This window comes from Canis lupus, chromosome 26 (genome assembly GCF_003254725.2).
Source record: "Canis lupus dingo isolate Sandy chromosome 26, ASM325472v2, whole genome shotgun sequence".
Lineage (NCBI taxonomy): Eukaryota > Metazoa > Chordata > Mammalia > Carnivora > Canidae > Canis > Canis lupus.
This window is the reverse complement of record NC_064268.1, coordinates 24,704,973-24,727,181: the sequence shown is the minus strand read 5'-3', so window position 1 is coordinate 24,727,181 and position 22,209 is coordinate 24,704,973. Positions and strand designations below refer to the sequence as shown.

Genomic DNA, 22,209 nt, shown 5'->3' with positions numbered 1-22,209 from the left:
GGGACGAGGTAACTGGGTGATGGGCATTAAGGAGGGAAAGTGTTGTGATGAGCACTGGGTGTTCTTTACAACTGATACAACCTGAACTCTATCTCTGAAACTTATAATACACTATATGTTAATTAACTGAATTAAAATAAAACAAAATAAAATAAAAACAGTACAAGAGTGAACCGACACCCCCTGAGGTCTATGGGCATGGCCTGAGACAACTGTCATACATCAGAAACAATTTTTTTTTAAAAGATTTATTTAGGGACGCTTGGGTGGCTCAGCGGTTGAGCATCTGCCTTCAGCTCAGGGCATGATCCCAGGATCTAGTATTGAGTCCCACATTGGGCTCCCTGGGAGGAATCTGCTTCTCCCTCTACCTGTGTCTCTGCGCACCCCAGCCCCGCGCTCTCTCTCTGCCCCCTGCCCCCGTGTGTATCTCTCATGAATAAATAGATTTATCTATTTATTTTAGAGAGAGAGAGAGAGCAGCTGCACATGTACACACCCACAAGCATGGGGGTAGAGCACAGAGTCTTAAGCAGACTCTGCTATCTCGTGACCCTGAGATCACAACCTGAACCAAGAGTCAGACACTTAACCAACTGTGCCACCCAGGTGCCTCCAAAAACAACTAATTTTATCTGAAGAATTCAAGTGACTTTTCGTTCTATTTCATAATATAGCTATATTTATTATAACTGCAAGTAATATAAGATAGCAGAATGTGCATTTCTCAAATATGGAATATTCACAAGATAAATGTTCTGAAACAAACAAAAATAAATCTGAACCAACAGAACTGAAATCACACTAAGTCTGTTTTTTCATTATAATGGGGTAAACTAGAAAATCAGTAAGGATATTTTGAACTATTTCTATAAATATAGAAAGGTATTAGAAAGTCCCCAATATGGGACTAAACACACTTCTAGATAATCTGTGGGTCAAAAAGGAAGTCTTAACGGAAATTAGAAAACATTTCCTACTGAATGAAAACAGAATTGCAAATATTAAAATCTGTGGGGTGCAGTTAAACTCATGCTTAAAGATAACTAACTTTATTACAGTAAATGCTTGTGTTGAAATAAAGGAAAGGCCTCAAATCAATAATCTCAGTTTGCATCTTAAGAAACTAAAAAGGAAAAAGCAAATTAAAACCAAACCTTGCAGAAGTGAGATAATGTAAAAACAGGAACAGAAATCAAGGAACTTGAAAACAGAAAAACAACAGAAAATGAATACAAAGGCTCGTTATTTGAAAAGGTGGATAAAACTGATAAAGCTCTAACCACACTTACCAAACATAAAAGGCTAAAAATAAATGATCAATATTAGAAATGAAAAAGGAGCTATCACTACATTCCCTGCAGACATTAACATTATAATAACGGAATACTTCAAATGATTCTATACCAGAAATTCAACAACATATTTAAAATGGACCAATTCCTTGAAAAACAAATTACCAAACCCATTCAAGAAGGAACAGGTAACCTAAATAGTCTAACATCTACTCAAAAACTTGAATTCAAAGTTCAAACCTCTCTAACAAAGAAAACTTCAGGCTCAGAAGAGTTTACTGAAGAATTTTACCAAATATTTCAGGAAGAAATAATACAAATTTTACAAATCCCTTTTAGAAAATAGAAGACAATAAAATAATCCCCAACTCATTCTATGAAGTCAGTATTATCCCGAACCAAAACCAAAGACATTTATAACAAAAGAAAAGTACAGGCCTATATCCTCATGAACACAGATGTAAAAATCCTCAACAAAAAAATTTAGCAAATTGAACCTAGCAATATATAAAGAATGGCATCAACATGAGGAATGTAAGGCTGGTTCAAAATTTGAAAATTGCTGCTTCACCATAGTAATGCACTAAAAATGAAAAGCGGTGAATTACCTCACTAGATACAAAAAATCATTTGACAAAATTTAATGCATCTTATTGATAAAAATGCTCAGAAAACTAGGAAGAGAATTTCCTTAACCAACAAAGGACATCTACAAAAAACCTACAGCTAACATCATATTTTATGATTAAACACTGGATGTTTTTCCCTTAAGTTCAGGAACAAGGTGGGGATGTTCACTGGGATCACTCCTATTCCATTATTTTCCTGGACGCTCTGCCAGTGCAATAAAAATAATTTGGAAAGGAAGACATAAAACTGTCTCTGTTTACATACGACTTAACTATCTGCTTAGAAAATCCCATGGAATTTACAACAAAACCTCCTATAACTAATAAACTTAGCAAGGTTGCAGAATCCATATGTAAAACCACAGAACTTTTAGAAAAAAACAGGAGAAAAAAAAAAAGAAGAAGAAAACAGGAGAAAATCTTCGCGACTTCGAAGTAGGTGGAATTCCTAGACATAGTATCAAAAACAGGATCCATAAGACAAAAAAATTAATAAATTAGACTTTATAAAAATTAAAAAATTTTGCTCTGTAAAGACAAGAGAATGAAAAGACAAAAAGAGAGAGAGAGGGGATCCCTGGGTGGCGCAGTGGTTTGGCGCCTGCCTTTGGCCCAGGGCCCGATCCTGAAGACCCGGGATCGAATCCCACGTCGGGCTCCTGGTGCATGGAGCCTGCTTCTCCCTCTGCCTGTGTCTCTGCCTCTCTCTCTCTCTGTGTGTGACTATCATAAATAAATAAAAATTAAAAAAAAAAAAAAAGAGAGAGAGAGAGAGAGAGAATGAAAAAGACAAGCCATATCCTGGGAGAAAAGTATTAGCCAATTATGCTTCTCACAAAAGACTTGTAATAACCAGAATATATTTTTAACATAACTCAACAAGAAGAGGGGGCACCTGGGTGGCTCAGTGGTTGAGTCTTTGGCTCAGGTCGTGACCTAGGGTCCTGGGATCCAGTCCCGCATCAGGCTCCCTGCAGGGAGCCTACTTCTCCCTCTGCCTATGTCTCTGCCTCTCTCTCTCTCTCTGTCTCTCATGAATAAATAAATAAAATCTTTAAAAAAAGGGTATCCCTGGGTGGCTCAGCGGTTTAGCACCTGCCTTTGGCCCAGGGCGTGATCCTGGAGTCCCAGGATCGAGTCTCACATCGGGCTCCTGGCATGGAGCCTGCTTTTCCCTCTGTCAGTGTCTCTGCCTCTCTCTCTCTCTCTCTCTCTATGTCTATCATGAATAAATAAATAAAAATCTTAAAAAAAAGATCTTAAAAAAAAAATCCTCAACAAGAACACAATCAATTTAAAAGGACAAAAGATCGTGAATAGACTCTTCACCAAAAAGAGAAATAATAAGTAACCATAGAAAAAGATATTCAAAATCATTAATCATTACATAAATACAAATTAAAACCTTAATGAAATAGCATGCACCTATCTGTATAGTCAAAATTTTATTTTTTTAATATTTTATTTATTTATTTGACAGAGAGAGAGCACACAGGAGAGCAAGCCCATGCACACAAGCAGGGAAGTGGGAGAGGGAGAAGCAGACCCCCTGCTGAGCAGAGAGCCTGATGCTGGTGCTGGGCTGGATCCCAGAACCCTGGAATCATGACCCAGGTCAAAGGCAGATGCTTAACTGACTAAGCCACCCAGGTACTCCATTAAAATTTTATTTTAAATGGCAATAACAAGTGCTGATAAGATGCAAAACAAGTAGAATTCTCATAAACTGCTGGTAAGAATGCAAAATGGTACAGCCACTTTGAGAAAGTTTGCAATTTCTTATAAAGTTAAATATACACCTACTGTAAGATCCCAGCAATCCTACACCTAATCATACTAGATAATTATGCCTAATCTACCCAAGAAAAGTATTCACATGGAAAACTATACACAAAGGTTTATGATTTATTATTTATAACTGTTTTCTAAAACTGGAAACAACTCAGATGTTCTTCAATCAGTGAATGGCAAATAAACTTTCATGCATTTCTGCTATGGAGTATACAGGATATTACTCAGCAATATAAAGGAATGAACTACCGATACATGCAATAACTTGGATGAATCTCAAATGCATTATGCTAAAGAAGGCAGTGTCAAAATGCTACCTACTGTATGCTTCCCTTTATATTGCATTCTAGAAAAGCAAAGTCAATGGTGACAAAGAACTGATCAGTGGTTGCTAGGAATCTGGTATAGAGGGAAGGCGCTATAGAGGGTTAGCACAAGGGAGTCTATCAGGAGTGATGGAACTTTCTGTTTCTTGATTGTGGTAGTGGTTACACAACTACACATTCCTCAAAATTCAAAGAACTATACACTAAGGGACTCAGTTACCTTTGTGCACAGGTTAAGTGTCTGCCTTTAGCTCAGGGCGTGGTCCCAGAATCTCAGGATGGAGTCCCATCAAGCTCCCCTCAAGGAGCCTGCTTCTCCCTCTGCCTATGTCTCTGCCTGTCTCTCTGTGTCTCTCATGAATAAATAAAAATCTTAAAAAAAAAAAACACTATACACCAAAAAGAGTGACATTTTGTGTAAATTATAAAGGAAACAACAAAACATAAGCAACTTGCCAGCCAAATACTGAAAAAATGCATCCAGTGCTATAACTAAGAGGCCTCAGAAACTGCTTCTTACATTTTGGGCAAACGGACAAGGGAAGTAAAAACTCACAGTGCTGGGGGACAGAAGAAAACAATACATGGGGAAGAGGATATTTAAAATGTGAGGAACTGCAGGGACAAACATGGAAAGATATGGAAGTGCACATTCAGTGTGGCAAGGGTATAGAGTGTAGGGTGTATGGAAGGGACAGAAGAGAATAGGTGAATACCTTGTATGCTATCCGAAGGAGTGTTGACTTTATTAGCAAAGAGGAGCCAAACGAATCTTTATGTGCAGGAGTGACACGATCCTATGTCTTACCACTAGTATAGCCATGTGGATAAGGAGAAGGGGGAGAAAATAAATGCAGGGAGATGAAAGAAGAGGAACTTACAAAACTTTGGGGGAAAGATAAGAATTAGTTGGGCAGTGACAAAGAAAGGATGAGTGCAGGCAGGCCAGGTGGCTCAGCAGTTTAGCGCCGCCTTCAGCCCAGGGCATGATCCTGGAGACCTGGAATCAAGTCCCACGTCGGGCTCCATGCATGGAGCCTGCTTCTCCCTCTGCCTGTGTCTCTGCCTCTATTTCTCTCATGAATAAATAAATGAAATCTTAAAAAAAAAAGAAAGGATGAATGCAAGTGACACATCAGAGAGCCATATTATAAACAGAGATAACTGAATAATGTGAGGCATGAGAAATGGATAGGCCATGTCTCAGTAAGGTTTCTCAGTCAGCTAGGAAAAATAGGAGAAAAAGCAGGTCTAAATATGAGGCATCTGACAAGCTGTATTTATAACTGGCTGAGTTTGAGATGCCTGCAGGACATGCATGTGAAATGAGTATGAGGCAGCTGCTAATACAGGCTGCGTGATCATTTGGAAACTTGGTGCTATTTTCTCTTAGACTCCCAACATGGGTTTCTGGACTCAACTCACAGAGGAACCAAATACTGACCAGGGCTAAATGGCCACTAGATCACTAAGGAACAACCTGGACAATGATGACCAGAAGTGAGTCCTGCAACTTGACTCTTGACAGATAGAGAGACAACAGCTCTGGGTGCTATGGGAGGGCAAGAATAGCTGGTTCAGAGAACTCATGCTTAAATGAGTTGTGGGTGCCTAAACCATGCCATATGGAGAAAACTATAAATATATGACTGTATAGTTCTTGTGCAGAGATAAACATTTTGCATAATAGGAAAGGGGATCAGAAAAATGTTCCCTTTGACCTAGAGTTATTTTCTCTCTCTGTAATGTAATGTCTTCCCCAAGAGCTTCTGAAAAAGTAAATGTGGACTCTCAGTGAACTAGGAAAAAGAGAGGGGTCTTCCTCAACTTGATAAAGAATATCTACCAAAAGTCTATATCATGCTTAATGGTGAGAAACTCAAAATTTTCCTACTAACATCAGGTACAAAAAAGAAATGACCCCTTCAACTACTCCTTTTCTTCTCTTAAAAGATTTATTTTTACTTATTTGAGAGAGAGAGAGAGAGTGCGAGCACAAGCCGGGGGGCAGGAGGAGCAGCAGATGGAAAGGGAGAGAAAAATCTAAGCAGACTCCATGCTGAGCACAGAACCTAACACAGGGCTCAATCTCACAACCAACCCGGAGATCAGATCTGAGCCAAAACCAAAAGTTGGACACCTAATGGACTGCACCACCCAGGCACCCTCAATTACTCCTTTTCAACATCATACTAGAAGTTCTAGCTAATGCAACAAGACAAGAAAAAGCAATAAAAGGTATAAAGATTGGGAAGAAAGAAGTAAAACTGTCTTTGTGCACAGGTGACACACCTGTCTGGGCAAAGAACCCAAAAGAATTGACAAAACAAAAAAATTCATAGAACTAATAAACAATCCAGAGCAAAGTTGAGAGCTGCAAAGCTAATACACAAAAGTTCATTGCTTTCCTATATAATAGCAATGAACAAATGGAATTTGGAATTGAAAGCACAATGCCATTTACATTAGCCACCCCCAAAAATGAAATTCTCATGTATAAATCTAACAAAATATATAAAATGTCAATATGAGGAAAACTGTAAAACTCTGATAACAAAATCAAAGAACTGAATAAATGGAGGGATATTCCATTTTCATGGATAGGAAGACCCAATATTATTAAGATGTAACTCTTCCCAACTCGATCTCTAGATTCAATGCAATCCTAAACAAAATCCCAGCAAATTATTTTGTGGATATCAACAAACTGATTCTAAAGTTTATACAGAGAGACTAAAGACATAGTATAGCCAACATAATATTAAAGAAGAACAAGATTGAAGGAATGACTTCAAGACTTACTAAAAAACTACAGACATCAAAATAAAATGATACTGGTGAAAAGAACTGACAAATAGATCAATGGAACAGAAGAGAGAGCCCAGAAACAGACCCATGTAATATAGCCAATTTCTCTTTGACAAAGGAGCAGGGGTAAATACAATGAAGCAAAAACAGTCTTTTCAACAAATAGTGCAGGAACAACTGGATTTAGGCATGCAAAAAAAAAAAAAAAGAATCTAGATACAGATCTTACATTCTTCATAAAAATTAACTCAAAATGGACTATTGACCTAAATGTAAAACATAAAACTATAAAACTTCTAGACAATAACATAGGAGAAAACTCAGATGACTTTGGGTATGACATAACAACAAAAACATGATCCATTAAAGAAAAATGTGATGGGCTGGACTTTATTAAAATGAAAAAACTTTTGCTTTGCAAAAGACAATATAAAAGAGAATGAGAAGACAAGCCACAGACTGGGAGAAAATATGTGCAAAAGACACATTTGATAAAAAAAAAATTATTATCCAAAATATAAAAAGAACTCTTAAAACTCAACAAAAAAAATCCAATTTTAAAAATGGGCAAAAGACACCTTAGCAAAAATATTCAGATGGCAAGTAAGTATATGAAAAGATGCTCCATGTCATATGCTATCAAAGAATACATATTAAACAAGATACCACTACATACCTATTAGAATGGCCAAAATCCAGAACACTGACAACACCAAATGCTGGTGAGCATGTGGAACAGACATTCTCATTCATTGCTAGTGGGAATGCAAAATAGCATAGCCACTCTGGAAGACAGTTTGGCAGTTTCTCACAGAACTAAACATATTCTTACCATATGATCCAGCAACTGCAATCCTTGGTATTTATCCAAAGTTCCTGAAAACTTATGTCCATACAAAAACTTGCACATGGAAATTTACAGCAGTTTTAATCATAACTGCCAAAAATTGGAAGCAACCAAGATGTCCTTCTTCAAAATGGATAAACTGTGGTACATCCAGACAATGGAATATTTATTCAGCACTAAAAAGAGCTATCAAACAACAAAAGATATGGAGGAAACTTTTTTTTTTTGATATGGAGGAAACTTAAGTGCACATTACTAAGTAAAAGAAGCCAAACTGAAATGGCTATATACCATATGATTTCAACTATATGACACTCTGGAAAAGGCAAAACTATGAAGACAGTAAAAAGTTGTTGGGGGTGGAGTGGATAGGGGCCCAGGTGGTGCAGTCAGTTGAATGTCTGACTCTTGGTTTCGGCTCAGGTCATGCTCTCAGGGTCATGGGACTGAGCCTTGCATCGGGCTCTATGCTCTGTGTGGAGCCTGCTTGAAATTCTCTCTCCCTCTTCCTTTGTCCCTCCCATTTGTGTACACTTGTGCTGTCTCTAAAATCAATCAATAATCAATCAATCTTTACCCCAAAAAAAGTTGCTGGGAGGAGGAGATGAGCTAAATAGGTAGAGCACAGAATATTTTTAGTGCACTTAAAACACTCTGTATGATACCATAATGATGGATAAATGTCCACAGAAGGTACAACACTAAAAGTGAACCCTAGTGTAAACTATGGATTTTGAGAGATTCTGATGTGTCGATGTGGGTTCACTGTAACAGATGTACCACTCTAGTGAGTGATGCTGATAGTGGGAGAGAATATGCATGGGGGGGGGGGGGGAGGAGGTATATATGGGTAATCAGTGTCTTTTCCCCTCAATTTTGTGCTATGAACTAAAACTGCTCTCAAAAAGTTAAGTCTTCATAAAAGAAAATCAAATAAATGAAGGCATTTTCTTTAGACATGTACTCCCTTTTCTTTTCTTTTTTTTTTTTTTTGTACTTCCTTTTCTTACCATGATTCTCAGCTCTAATGTACTTGTTCCTCATCTCCTGCTGCTGATACACATAGGTCCTCCAAGTCTGGAACATCAGGTTGTACAAGTAATATCTGAGGAAGGAAAAAAATGACATTTCTTTCTTTACTTATTTTCTAAAGTTTATTTATTTATAATATCTACACCCAACATGGGACTTGAACTCACAACCCTGAGATGATGAGTCCCATGCTCCACAGACTGAGCCAGCCAGGTGCGCCAAATGGCATTTCTTTAAACAAAAAAACTCCTTTTTTTTTTTTGACAAGATTTTATTTATTTATTCATGAGAGACACAGAGAGAGAGGCAGAGACACAGGGAGAGGGAGAAGCAGGCTCCATGCAGGGAGCCAGATGCGGGACTCGATCCTGGGACTCTAGGATCACGCCCTGGGCCAAAGGCAGGCGCTAAACCACTGAGCCACTCAGGGATCCCCTAAACTAAAAAACTCCTAATTCAATATACCTAGTCTATTCTGTACTCAGAAATTAACATGGATGCTTCTGATACAAAAAAGCCATATCTATATCTGAAGCTAAAATTCTATTTCCCATAGCCACAGTGAAACCTACTCTCCTTGATGGAGAGTTATTCTCACCTTACAGTATCACTGAGGAAAAATAGCTTGAATTATCTGATAATAACTTCACCTTCAGCATTCACAAAGCTGTGACAGTCATATCTTTATCATCTTAATTATCCATATTATGTAAAACATCACCTCTCCTCTATGCAAAACATAGTCAATGACACTTTTCCTTTGTCTTTTCCTTGTATTGAGAAGGAAACACATTAAGATTGTCAGTCCCTCCATATTTTCTCTATCCCATTTCCTAAGACTTGATTTCATGCTCTACCAGCTTACTAGAATGATTAAACATTGTCTTCATTTTATCTGAAATACCCATAAATCAGAAACCCTGATCCAAAGAACCTAAATAAAGAAGTGATTATGGGGTGCCTGGGTGGCTCAGTTGGTTAAGACAGTCCATTCTGTACTCAGAAATTAACATGGATGCTTCTGATACAAAAAAGCCATATCTATACAGTCGTCTTTGGGTCAGGTCACAATCCCAGGGTCCTGGAATTGAGCCCCATGTCAGGCTCTCTACTCAGTGGGGAGCCTGCTTCTCCCCTTCCCTCTGCTTCTTGCACCCCTGCCTGTGCTCTATCAAATAAATAAAAAAAATATTTTTTAAAAAAGTGATTATGAGAGTAAGTACTATTTTTAAAAGATACAATGTCTAAGATACATTAATTTTATTTTATAAAAGATATAAAATGTGTACTTCATATAATTCCAATTTTTACTTTTACCTCTACTTATCTTTGCAAATACTAATGTTAAGTTTTAGTTTTTTTCTACTTCTATTTTCTTAATGTCCCATATTGTGCATATATTTTCTCTTATAATCAAAAAAATTTAACTTATTATTTAAAAAAAGGAATACTCAATCTTAAGAAACAAAGAATACTCTCAGGATTAGAAATTATATAGAAGTGGTAGTCAGTGAGAAAATCCTATTAAACTATTAAAATGTTATTAAAATTATTAAGATAATACTACCAAAATCCATCTATAGACTCAATATAAGCCCCATCAAGTTTCCAATGGCATTTTCTACAGAAGTAGAACAATCCTAAAACTTTCACGGACCCACAAAAGACCCTAAATATCCAAAGCAATTCTAAGAAAGAACAAAGCCAGAGGTATCATATTTCCTTTATTTTTTTTTTAAGATTTTATTTATTTATTCATGAGAGAGAGAGAGGCAGGCAGAGACATAGGCAGAGGGAGAAGCAGGCTCCATGCAGGGAGCCCAATGTGGGACTCGATCCAGGGACCATGGGATCACGTCCTGAGCCGAAGGCAGATGCTCAACCGCTGAGACACCCAGGTGTCCCGAGGTATCATATTTCCTGATTTAAAGTTATACTGTAGGGCAGCCCTGGTGTCCCAGCGGGTTAGCGCCACCTTCAGCCTGGGGTGTGATCCTGGAGACCCGGGATCGAGTCCCATGTCAGGCTCCCTGCATGGAGCCTGCTTCTCCCTCGGCCTCTCTCTCTCTCTCTCTCTGTCATGAATAAATAAATAAAATCTTTAAAAAAAAATAAAGTTATACTGTAAAGCTATAGTAATCAAAACAGAATGGTACTGGCATAAAAGCAGGCCAATGGAACGGAATAAGCCCAAGAAATAAACCCAAGTATATATGGTCAACTAATACTTGACAAAGGCGCCAAGACTACTCAATGGAGAAATGACAATCTCTTTGATAAATAGTGCTGGGAAAATTCAATATTCACATATAAAAGAATGATACTAGCTCCCTATCTTTTTTTTTATTGGAGTTCAATTTGCCAACATATAGCATAACACCCAGTGCTCATCCCACCAAGTGCCCCTCTCAGTGCCCATCACCAAGTCACCCTAACCTCCCGCCCCCTTCCACTACCCCTGTTCATTTCCCAGAGTTAGGTGTCTCATGTTTTGTCACCCTCACTGATATTTTCACTCCTTTCCCTTTATTCCCTTTCACTAATTTTTATATTCCCCAAATGAATGAGACTATATAATGTTTGTCCTTTTCTGATGGACTTATTTCACTCACTAGCTTCCTATCTTAAACCATTCACAAGATGTACCTTGCAATAGATTAAAGACTTACATATACCTGAAACCATTAAACTCCTAAAAGAAAATACCAGAAAAGAGCTCCTTCACATAGGTCTTAGCAATGTTTTTTTTGATATGACACCTAAAGCAAAAGCAATGAAATAAAACATAAACAAGACTATATCAAACCAAAAAAAACTTATGCACAGCAAAAGAAACAATCAACAAAATGAAAAAGAAAACCTATGGAATGGGAAAAATATTTGCAGACCATATATTTGATAAAGGGTTAATATCCAAAATATATTAAAAACACATACAACTCAATAGCAATCCTCCCCAATAGTCCAAATAAAAAATAGGCAAAGAATCTGAATAGATTTTTTTCCAAATAAGATACATGAAAGGCCAACAGGTTCATCAAAAGATGCTCAACCTCATTATGTCATTAGGGAAATACAAATCAAAATCACAATGAGCTATCATCACACACATCTCACACAATGACCATCAGAAAGAAGAGATAACAAATGCTGGTGTCAAAGTGGAGAAAAGGGATTCTTGTGCACTCTTGGTGGGACTGTCAATTGCCATAGCCACTAGGGAAAACAGTATGGAGGATCCACAAAAAATTAAAAATAGAACTACCACTTGATCCAGCAATTTCACTTCTGGGAATATATCCAATGGAAATGAAAAGACTAACTCAAAAAGATATCTGCACCACCATGTGCACAGCAGCATTATTTATAATAGCCAAGACACAGAAACAATCTTAAGTGTCCATGGATGAGTGAACAGATAAAGTTATTGTGTGTGTGTGTGTGTGTGTGTGTGTGTGTATAAAATGGAATAAAAAGTAATTTTGCCAAGTGTGACAACATGGACAAACATTGAGGGCATTATGCTGTGTAAGTCAGACAAAGACAAGTACTATAAGATCTCACTTATATGTGGATCTAAAAGCAAACACAATAAACTCATAGAAAAAGATCAGATTTGTGGTTACCTGAGGGAGCCATGGGAAGGTAGGAGGAGAGGGAATTGGAGGAAAGTGGTCAAAAGGTACAAACTTCTAATTATAAAATAGGTAAGTACTGGAGATGAAATGTACAACATGACGACTATAGTTACCATCGCTGTATGAAATATATGGAAGTTGTTAAGAGAATAAATCCTGGGATCCCTGGGTGGCGCAGCGGTTTGGCGCCTGCCTTTGGCCCAGGGCGCGAACCTGGAGACCCGGGATCGAATCCCATGTCAGGCTCCCGGTGCATGGAGCCTGCTTCTCCCTCTGCCTGTGTCTCTGCCTCTCTCTCTCTATCATAAATAAATAAAAATTAAAAAAAAGAGAGAGAATAAATCCTAAGACTTTCCATTATAACTTAAAAAAGCTTTTTTTTAAAGTAAGAGAGAGAACACATGAGTGGGGGAGGGGCAGAGGGAGAGGGATAGACTCCCTGTTGAGTGGGGAGCACAATGCCAGCCGGATCCGCTACCCTGAGATCATGACATCAGCTGAAGTCAGACACTCAACTAACTGTGCACCCAGGCACCCCAGCTTTTTTCTCTTTATGTCAGTTCTTTTTATTAAATCTGTATGAGATGATGGATAACTAAATTTATTGTGATAATCATTTCACAATATATGTAAATCAAACCTTTATGCTGTACACCTGAAACTCATTCAGTGATGTATGTCAACTATATCTCAATAAAATCTCTGGACAAAAAACTTTCCCCCTTCTGACCAGAAACATGCCAACAAATAACTATTTGATGATGTGTAGCAGTAAAATTAAAGTAATAGAACATGAAACCTGACCTGTAGTGACAGTCGGCTCGAACACAGAGTTTCCACTCTCGCTGGAAAACCCACCACTCTTCTTTCCATTCTTCAAAGACTTTCCGTAGTATTCTTTGCTCATAGTAAAACCTTTGGCAAAGAACAAAATTCAGAGAGATCCATGATGATGTGGGAACGGATATTTATTCCCCAATTAGTTTCATACTGCCAATACTTTTCTCATAGAAAAGTGTGGCTCATTCTCTGACAACACCAGAATAAAAGAAGTTATTTTCCAGATCAAAATCTTAGAACTACTTAAACTAGAAACAAAGCTAAAAAATATTATACTACAGATTTCTACCAATTAAAGAGGTTAAAGTAGAATAAAAATCTGACTTTTCAAATACCATAAATGAGTTGAAAATTATTCTCAAGGCTTTTTTTCCTTCATCAGACTAAAACATTTTTGATTAGTAAAAAGCGGTAGTAGCTATACACATTTACATATACAGGAGATTAAAAGTTATAAGCAAATACCTAATGGTATTCTTAGTACTTACAGGAACAAAGTATAGCAGTTTAACTGAAATCTGGCCAGAGAAGTTATGAAAACAGCAAAATATAGGTAGAAGAAATAAAGAGGAGGCCAAAGGTAATAAGAGAAAAAGAGAGCAATGGCAGATTGTGTGGATGCTAACAGGTGCTATCAAGGTGACAGATAATTTGAACTCTGTTGCCTGCCCATCACTTTGAATTTCTTTTCATGGTTCTGCAGGTTACTAACATGTCCTTCCTCCTTACCACTCGTGGTAAAGAGACTACCTAGCAAAAATAAACATAGGGAAATTCACTTCACTATTGTTCATAATAAAAAAAAGAGAGGGCATCCCTGGGTGGCGCAGCGGTTTGGCGCCTGCCTTTGGCCCAGGGCGCGATCCTGGAGACCCGGGATCGAATCCCACATCAGGCTCCCGGTGCATGGAGCCTGCTTCTCCCTCTGCCTGTGTCTCTGCACCTCTCTCTCTCTCTGTGACTATCATAAATAAATAAAAATTAAAAAAAAAATTAAAAAAAAATAAATAAAAAATAAAAAAAAAATAAAAAAGAGAGAGAGAGAGAGAGAGAGAAAATTACAACAAATGTCCCTCAACAGGAGATAGGTTAAATTCAATCAATGTTGCCGAGTCATTGTTAATGAAGTAGACCTAAGGATACTGAAATGGAGAGATGTTCCAGAGAAGTTGTTAGGTGAAAAGATAAAGCTACCTCATAGTATGTATGACACCATTTTTTAAAATTAATTCTTTTTGTACTTCCAGGACCCATATGTTGGAATCAATATAATACATACCAAATTTTAAAAAATACATACCAAATTAACATATATTTATATATAATATATACATACATATTTGTATACATAGATAAAAAACATATATATGGATATATGCATGCACTGTGTGTACATCTACAAATCATCATATTATACATATTGCCTGAAAAGGTTTCTAGTATACCAAACTATTACCAGTGGTTATCATTCAGGGAGAGATTGTAGGAGACTGGTGTTTCCTATTACACGTATCTATAGTTTGAAAAATTTTTAAACAACTTTGTTCATGATTTTTAAAATTTTAATGGAAAAGAATCACTTCCATCCACACAGGTACTTCCTTCTACCATCTACCACTATCCATTTACCTCCTTCTCTTCCCCCAACCCCATTAAAATAACATCTATATTACATTTTTTAAAGATTTTATTTATTTATTCATGAGAGACACACTGAGAGAGGCAGAGACACAGGCAGAGGGAGAAGCAGGCTCCATGCAGGGAGCCCAATGTGGGACTCGATCCCTGGTCTCCAGGATCACACCCTAGGCTGAAGGTGGCGCTAAACTGCTGGGCCACCAGGGCTGCCCAACATCTATTATTTCAAAAGGTGTAAGCCCACAAAGACAGAATAGGAGCAATGACAATAGACAAGAGATACCAACAAATTTTAGGTGACAGAGAACAGACAGGCAAGTGGTGTCTGAATCAGCGTATCAGAGAAAGCAGAGGAACAGCTAAGTGTCCTGTGCTTAGGGAATCAAGGAACAATCAGCTGGTGTCACAGACCCCAGAAAGGCAGAGAACAGGAGGCATAAGGAATGAGGGAGCCTTGGGTGGAGATAAAAGCACAGGATTGTTTGCAAGCTTAGGCATAAATGGTTAGGCCCCTAGGTACTGTTATTCACCCAAGCAGAGACTCCGGTGTCTCTCTGGAGAGGCTGAACAGAGAGGCACTGGATGGACTGCAGAAAACGAGGAAGAGCTCTGGAGAAGGTCTTAAGCAGAGTCCACATATTCTACGAGGCCCACATTCCCTCTCCTGTGCCTACAACCAAGCTTAGGGCACCACTACCCACCTCCAAGGGGCCAAACTTGCAATGAATGAATAAATAAATTTTATTTTATTATCTCGTGATTTTATTTATTCATTCACAAGAGACACAGAGAGAGAGGCAAACACATAGGCAGAGGGAGGAGAAGCAGGTGCTTCACTGGGAGCCTGATATAGGACTCGATCCCTGGACCTCGGGATCATGACCTGAGCTGAAGGCAGACACTCAACCGCTGAACCAACCCAGGCATCCCTGGGATGCTATTTTTTAAATAAAGGAATATGCAGAGAACAAAAAGGATGTGTTGGAAATTTAAAATAGGACAGAAGAAATTAAAAAAAAAAAGATTCATAGATAGGTAAAAACAAAAAGGCAAGGACTATGGCTTTTATGCAATCTCAGCCAGAGGGAAGCTACCTGCCATCTGAGCAGAGGAGTGACATGACTTGATCTACTCCAAATACCTGTCGGGAATAGACTGAGGCAGAAGACTGAAAGGTTGCTAGGGTCATTCAGGGGAGACATGATGATGAGTTGGACCAGGGTGTTAGTAACTGGAAGTACTGAAGAGAGGTGAAGTCTGAATACATTTTGAAAGCTCAGTCAGCACAATTTTGGTATTTGACATTGTAAATTGGGATGTAAGAGAAAAAGAAATGTCAAAGGTGACTCCCATGTTTCTGACTCGAGTTCCTGGAAATATTGGAGTTCCCTTTCACTGGGAGGGAGAAAGCTTGGTAGAGAGGTTTGTGGGGATGATTTCGATTTTGGCTTTGAACACATTAAGTTGTGACATCTATGAGACACACAGTGGAGTTGTCACATATGTAGCAGTCTGGACAAGGGAGAGGTCTGGGCAGGGTGTATATATTTGGGAATCATTCTGAGAGTTGATGAGATCATCACAGTTGTGAGGTACACAGAAGCAATGCAAAGATGTAGTGCAGGATATTTAGATGAGGAGGAATCGACAAAAGAGAGAAGGAGCAGTCAAAGAGGTAGAAGGCAAGCCATGGGAGGATGGTGTAACCTGGAAGCTGGAAGAAGAGAGGGCTTATGGGAGAAGGGAATAACGACTGTCTCGTGCTTCCTGGTAGGCCTAGTAAGAAGAAGTTTCCAAATTTATCACTGGTTTGGACAAATGTAGTGACCTTAACAAAAACAATTTGGTGGAGGGATAGAATCTAAAGTCTAGTGGGATGGATTTAAGAGAGACTGTAAGACATGTTGGAGACACAGAATATTGTCAGGGGAGTTGATATAAAGGGAAGCAAAGAGATGGAGTGCTAGCTGCAGGAAGACATAAGGTTGAAGAGATTTTTTTTTAAATTTCAGGATAAGAGAAATAAGGGTATCATATTCTGGTGCAAACGATCCAGTAAAGAGTGAAAAACTGATGCAGAAAAGAGAAAAAAAAATTGGTAGGGTAATGGCCTTGAGGAGTCATGAAGGAAACATGGCACAAAAGTCGAAGATTTTGCCACAGTTGAGAGCAAGGACAGTTCACCTGCCTCATGGTGGGAAAGCAGGTTGCATGGTGATAGATGTTGGCAGTGGGTGGATGTGATGGAGGGAACTCAGGAGGGTCTCTTCTGTCGTTTCTATCAAGAAAATAGGAAGCAAGGCCATTAGCTGAGGAAGAAATCTTGATGAATTAAATACTGTAAATGGACATGACTGTTTTACTTACTTCCCAAGTTAACCAAAAAATTTTGTTCCAATCTCTTCAGGAAAATAAGTAACTATCTCATATTTAAGACTATCTTATATATGGACATATACTGCATTATTTTGCCCTACTAGTTTGATAGTCATTTTGGTTCAGTTTATTAATGACAAAACAATGGCAGTTTATAAAAGTTAAAACAATCTCTAAGAACATAAAGACATTATTCTGCATTCTCTGGTATGATATAATTCTCCTCTAATATTCCAAAAAGTGAGTAGTAAATAACATGAAAAATACCAAAACAAAAAAGCAAACATCAATATGTCCAATTTTCCCCAAAGTAACAAACAACCCACTTGATTTAAAAAGAGATTACAACATAAAACAACAAAAAACTGCCCTATCCTAAATTTCTAAGTCAACACAGTATCAAAATTCTAATTCTGGTAGATGCCTAGAGAAAAAGCAATATTTTTATTCTCTCATTTTACAATTTGAGAAACTAAGGCCCAGAGCCATAATTATCCCCAGATCAAACAATTAGCTAGGGTCTGGGCTAGGGCCAAAACTCAGGTCTCCCAAATTCCAATGTAGTATTCTTTCCTCCAGACCCTGCTGCCACTGAAGAGCAAAGAAAGTAAAGAGTATAAAGCGGTTATTTTAAAGCAGACATTAGTCACTGGCTAACCCAACACCCACTGTGAAGCCTCTGCCTCCTCACAGGTATTCCCTGCAGAGAATAGAAAGGTTTCTTTCCCAGACTGCTCTGTAGCAGAAGGTAGCCAGTAACACAGCTCTGGACAATGAGGCAGAAGCAGAATGCAGCTGATTGCTTCCAGGAAAGTGTTTTTCTGAGTAAGAAAGATCTGACACCATCCTTCCTTACTCCTTCCTGTGTAAAACAGAATAGTCATTTTGTAACTATGCCGCGTCATCTCTGAGGATCAAGGGCCAATATGTTAAATTGATGAACTAAGAAAGGTAATAAAATTGAGTCTTTGATGGCTTCACTGAGCAGCTAAACCAACACCAACCTCCAGACTGCTTATGAGAAAAAGCAAATCCCAATTTGTTAAAGCCACTGTCAGGCTTTCTCTTAGAGTCAGATGCATTTCTAACTAATATAATCAGCATTTTCCAGCTACTCAGAATATAAATGGGTATTACTTAAACAGACATTTCTAGTTAAATATGGGTCAAGTATTAAGTAAAATTAAGTAGGAAAAGAATTTGGGGAAGAGAGTAGAGGGAACAACATAGTTTTTCTAGTCTCTGAATGCCCATAAAATACAGCAAACAGGTAGCAAAATAAAAAATTCATGTATCAATCACAACAAAACCAGGTGACAAGGTATCCCCAGAATCCAAAATGCAAGCAGGCCAAGACAAACCATCCATAGTCAAAAGACCTGCAAGGTATTACATTTCTACAGGAGGAAGGAAGAGCAATGAGAGTGGCATCTAACGCTACCTCAAATGAGAATGAGAAAACCTCGAAACAGTCATTGCAAAGTGCAAGAGGCCCCATCTGAGACTAGCTGCTGAACCTGAGAGGAGCTTTCTCCTCTCTGTTACCAAGGCTCATGTGAACATAACTGAAATAGTTGGAGCATTCCAGCCCCTGTAGTCCCAGAACCAACATACATGCCAGGTTCTCTTTTAGGACAGAGCTTCATAAATGAGGAAAAACTGTTGGAAGTAAAATAGAAATTGAGCAGGAGAGGGACAAAAGAGACAAGAATAGAGGATCAGACCAAATGTTTTAGGGAAACAGAACCAGATATTCCATAGAGCAAGCTGCCATATTTTTTTAACCCTACAAATGAAACTGAAATGGGAATCTGTGAAATAGGAAAGTTAACTGATCTTGACTCACTTTAAAAAGTTCAGAAAGATCAATTCCACATAAAAATGAGCAACAAAGGGATCCCTGGGTGGTGCAGCAGTTTGGCGCCTGCCTTTGGCCCAGGGCGTGATCCTGGAGACCCAGGATTGAGTCCCACGTCGGGCTCCTGGTGCATGGAGCCTGCTTCTCCCTCTGCCTGTGTCTCTGCCTCTCTCTCTGTGTGACTATCATAAATAAATAAAAATTAAAAAAAAAAAAGATCAACAAAGAATTTGAGGTCATATCCTTTACAAAGTTATTGTATGAGAAAGGAAAGGGAGAATAACATGCCTATGGACAAAGAAAGTAAGCCAGAAAGAAGTATTCACAAAACAAAGCAAAAAATACAAAACTCTGTAACCTATTATCTCAGAATGAGCTAAAAGACTCTAAGAAAATAAGTCAACACTTAGGCATATCATATTAAAACTCTGAAAAATAAGATAATGAATCTTCAAAACAGCAATAATTAGACTAACAACTTAGAAATGGAATCCATAAGACAATGAAATATCTTCAAAATATTTGGGGGTAAAAACTGGCAACCCAGTTTTCTCTATACAGGGAAATATCTTTCAAAAATGAAAGTGAAATAAAACATTTTTAGACAAAACCTGAGAGAATTTATCACAAGCAAATATATTTTAAAGCAAATGATCAGGGATGTCCCAATGACAGAAGGAAAATAATCACAGATGGAAACCTGGAAATGCAGGGAGAACAAGAAGAGGAAGGGTAAATATGTGAATAAGTCTAAATGAATGTTAACTATATAAAACAAGAATAATGTTTTGCAAATTTTATTTTATATATATTTTTAGATTTCTTTATCTAAGAGAGGATGTGTATATGAGCAGGGGGAGGGGCAGATGGAGAGGGAGAGAATCACCAGCAGACTCCCCACTGAGCATGGAACCTGACTTGGGGCTCAATCCCACAACTCTGAGATCATGAGGTGAGCCAAAATCAAGAGTTGGGTGCTCAACCAACTAAGCCATCTGGGTGCCCTGCTGATTTTAAAATATAAACCGAATTAAATATCTTACAATAAGGGCATATAAGGGAGGATGGGACAGAATTAAAGTGTTCTAAGGACCTTGCCTTCTTTGGGAAGAGGGCAAAAGGGCCAATTAATATTAGACTGATAAATTAAAGATATATATATATATATAATATTCTTTAGGGTATATGTTAAAATACATATCTTTCAGTAAAAAGAACAGGAGTATAAAACTTCTAAGCTAACGTGGGGGTGGACAGTGATAAATAAAAGACTCAACTGAATGAAAAAAAAAAAAAAAACCCAGCTTTATTTAAAGGCACTGAAAAGCTGCCAAGAAAGTGAAAAAGGACAGGGCCAAGGCCCAGGAGAAGAAGGAGAAGCAGAGGTGAACTATGACTAACACCTGCAGCTGGGATGGATTGCTATCACACTGGGAGCCTCTCTTATAAAGACACACAAAGGAGATGGGAACAGCCTGGCCCCCCATGTGGTATATTCAGAGAAAAGATTTCAGAGGACACCCACAGGCCAAATTTGCTTAAATGACTTTGAATGAAAAGATTTGGATGATTTGGATGATGTTCCAGATTAGGAAAGCCACGATGTCAGAAAAGTGAAACAAGAAAGGTTGTAATAAGGGAAGAGTAGAGGGGTTAAGAACCCACAACACTGCCATTAAAAAAAAAAAAAAAAAAAAAAAAAGCTTACATTTCAATAGCTGCCAATTCCTCCTCTAAAATAGACCCTACCATTCCTCCAACCCCACTACCTCATGCATGTGTCCCTGAGCCTGCTGGCTCCCCTTGCAATATACTCTCTATGCTGCAGCTGAAGAACTTTTAGCCAAACTCCGCAGCAAGGGGCAGTGGCTCAAACACAGTGAAGCTGTGGCCCAGGGACATTCTCTCAACTACAATTTCATGCCCCTTGCCAGCACCAACTTTCCCCCCAGGTTCTGCCCTAGATCAAATCAATGTGACAAGTCTCAACAGTGCCCTGAAAGAGATTATTTACTTTTGGGCAAATACTTTTTTTCAGAGATGGTCTTAGCTATCCTGGTTTACTTATGATTCCTTCATACACTCATTCGGTCAAACTAATGTATGTTAGTACCATTATATCATATGCCTACTAGAGGCTGGGTAGGAGGAGAAGGTTACACGTGGGCTTAATACAAAACAAAAACCTAGAATGAACTCAGAAAAGTTTGGTGGTGTGAGCTAATACTACCTGGCTTTAGAGGGAAATACTCTTCCAAAAGTCATTCGAATCCACAAATATAAGAACTTTCTGGCCACGCATCTGAAAGAAGGGAAGAAAGGATATATACACATTTTATAACTCCATTTGACTTGGGTCAACAATTTTCTGAACAGTATAGGGAAACTAAGGTCCCAGGGCGAGAGATGCTAGCATGAGTCACAAGGTGAATTACAGCTAATCTTGAATCAAATAGAGCATAAGATGGGACAGATTTATAAAGCCAAGATCAAGCAGATGATTTTTTATTATTTTTTTTTAAGTAATCTCTATCCCCATTGTGGGGCTCCAACTCACAACCCCGAGAAAAGAGTCACATGCTTTACTGACTGAGCCAGCCAGGTACCCCCAAGTTGATTATTTTTGAAAAATACTTTCAATATGAAGTCTTTTGTCAGTGAAGACTTCAGAGTTGAGGGAAAGGAAGTACATGATAATGCTTTTATTCACATTATTCTTACTGCCTAAAACACCTAGCAAATGCCCACTTACCCATCCATCAAGGCTCATCTTTAATGCCTGCTCCCATGTGAAGCCTTCTTGGACCTTCCCCAACCCAAACACAGTGAGTAGCTTTGTATCCTCAACACTCTTGTTGTAATATAATGTTATGACACCAAGCCTCAGCAATAGGCTCACAGGGGACCCGTTGTTCACTCTGTACTGTGAGCCCCTGAGAACGGGGACCATGTCTTATAGTATCCCAAGTACCCAGCACAGTGCCTGGTACACACACAAAAAAGGTGGCTTGTCCTGGCCAGTTCAAGGTCTGTCTTTTCCAGGTTCAGCTTGGAACATTCTTCTTCCTCATGCCCTTTATCTGGCTTATTCTTACATTATCCTTTAAGACTCAACTTAAACCCCACTTCCT

The 22,209-nt window shown here is 38.4% G+C and overlaps 1 protein-coding gene across 10 annotated transcripts in view; it reads right to left on the bottom strand.

The window, feature by feature from the left end:
* The window catches only part of SFI1 (SFI1 centrin binding protein), a 99,673-nt gene that overhangs the window by 55,488 nt on the left and 21,976 nt on the right, over positions 1 to 22,209 (bottom strand). For 5 of the 10 annotated variants that reach the window (XM_025474611.3, XM_025474612.3, XM_025474610.2 and 2 more), the window contains 4 exons: positions 21,309 to 21,380; positions 17,033 to 17,122; positions 13,171 to 13,281; positions 8,707 to 8,801 (listed from right to left, as the gene is read on the bottom strand). In XM_025474611.3, coding sequence (XP_025330396.1) covers positions 8,707 to 8,801; positions 13,171 to 13,281; positions 17,033 to 17,122; positions 21,309 to 21,380 — 368 coding nt within the window. Of the gene's footprint in view, positions 1 to 8,706; positions 8,802 to 13,170; positions 13,282 to 17,032; positions 17,123 to 21,308; positions 21,381 to 22,209 lie in introns of those variants that run through there. The other 5 variants (XM_035706638.2, XM_025474613.2, XM_025474615.2 and 2 more) reach the window with 3 other exon arrangements.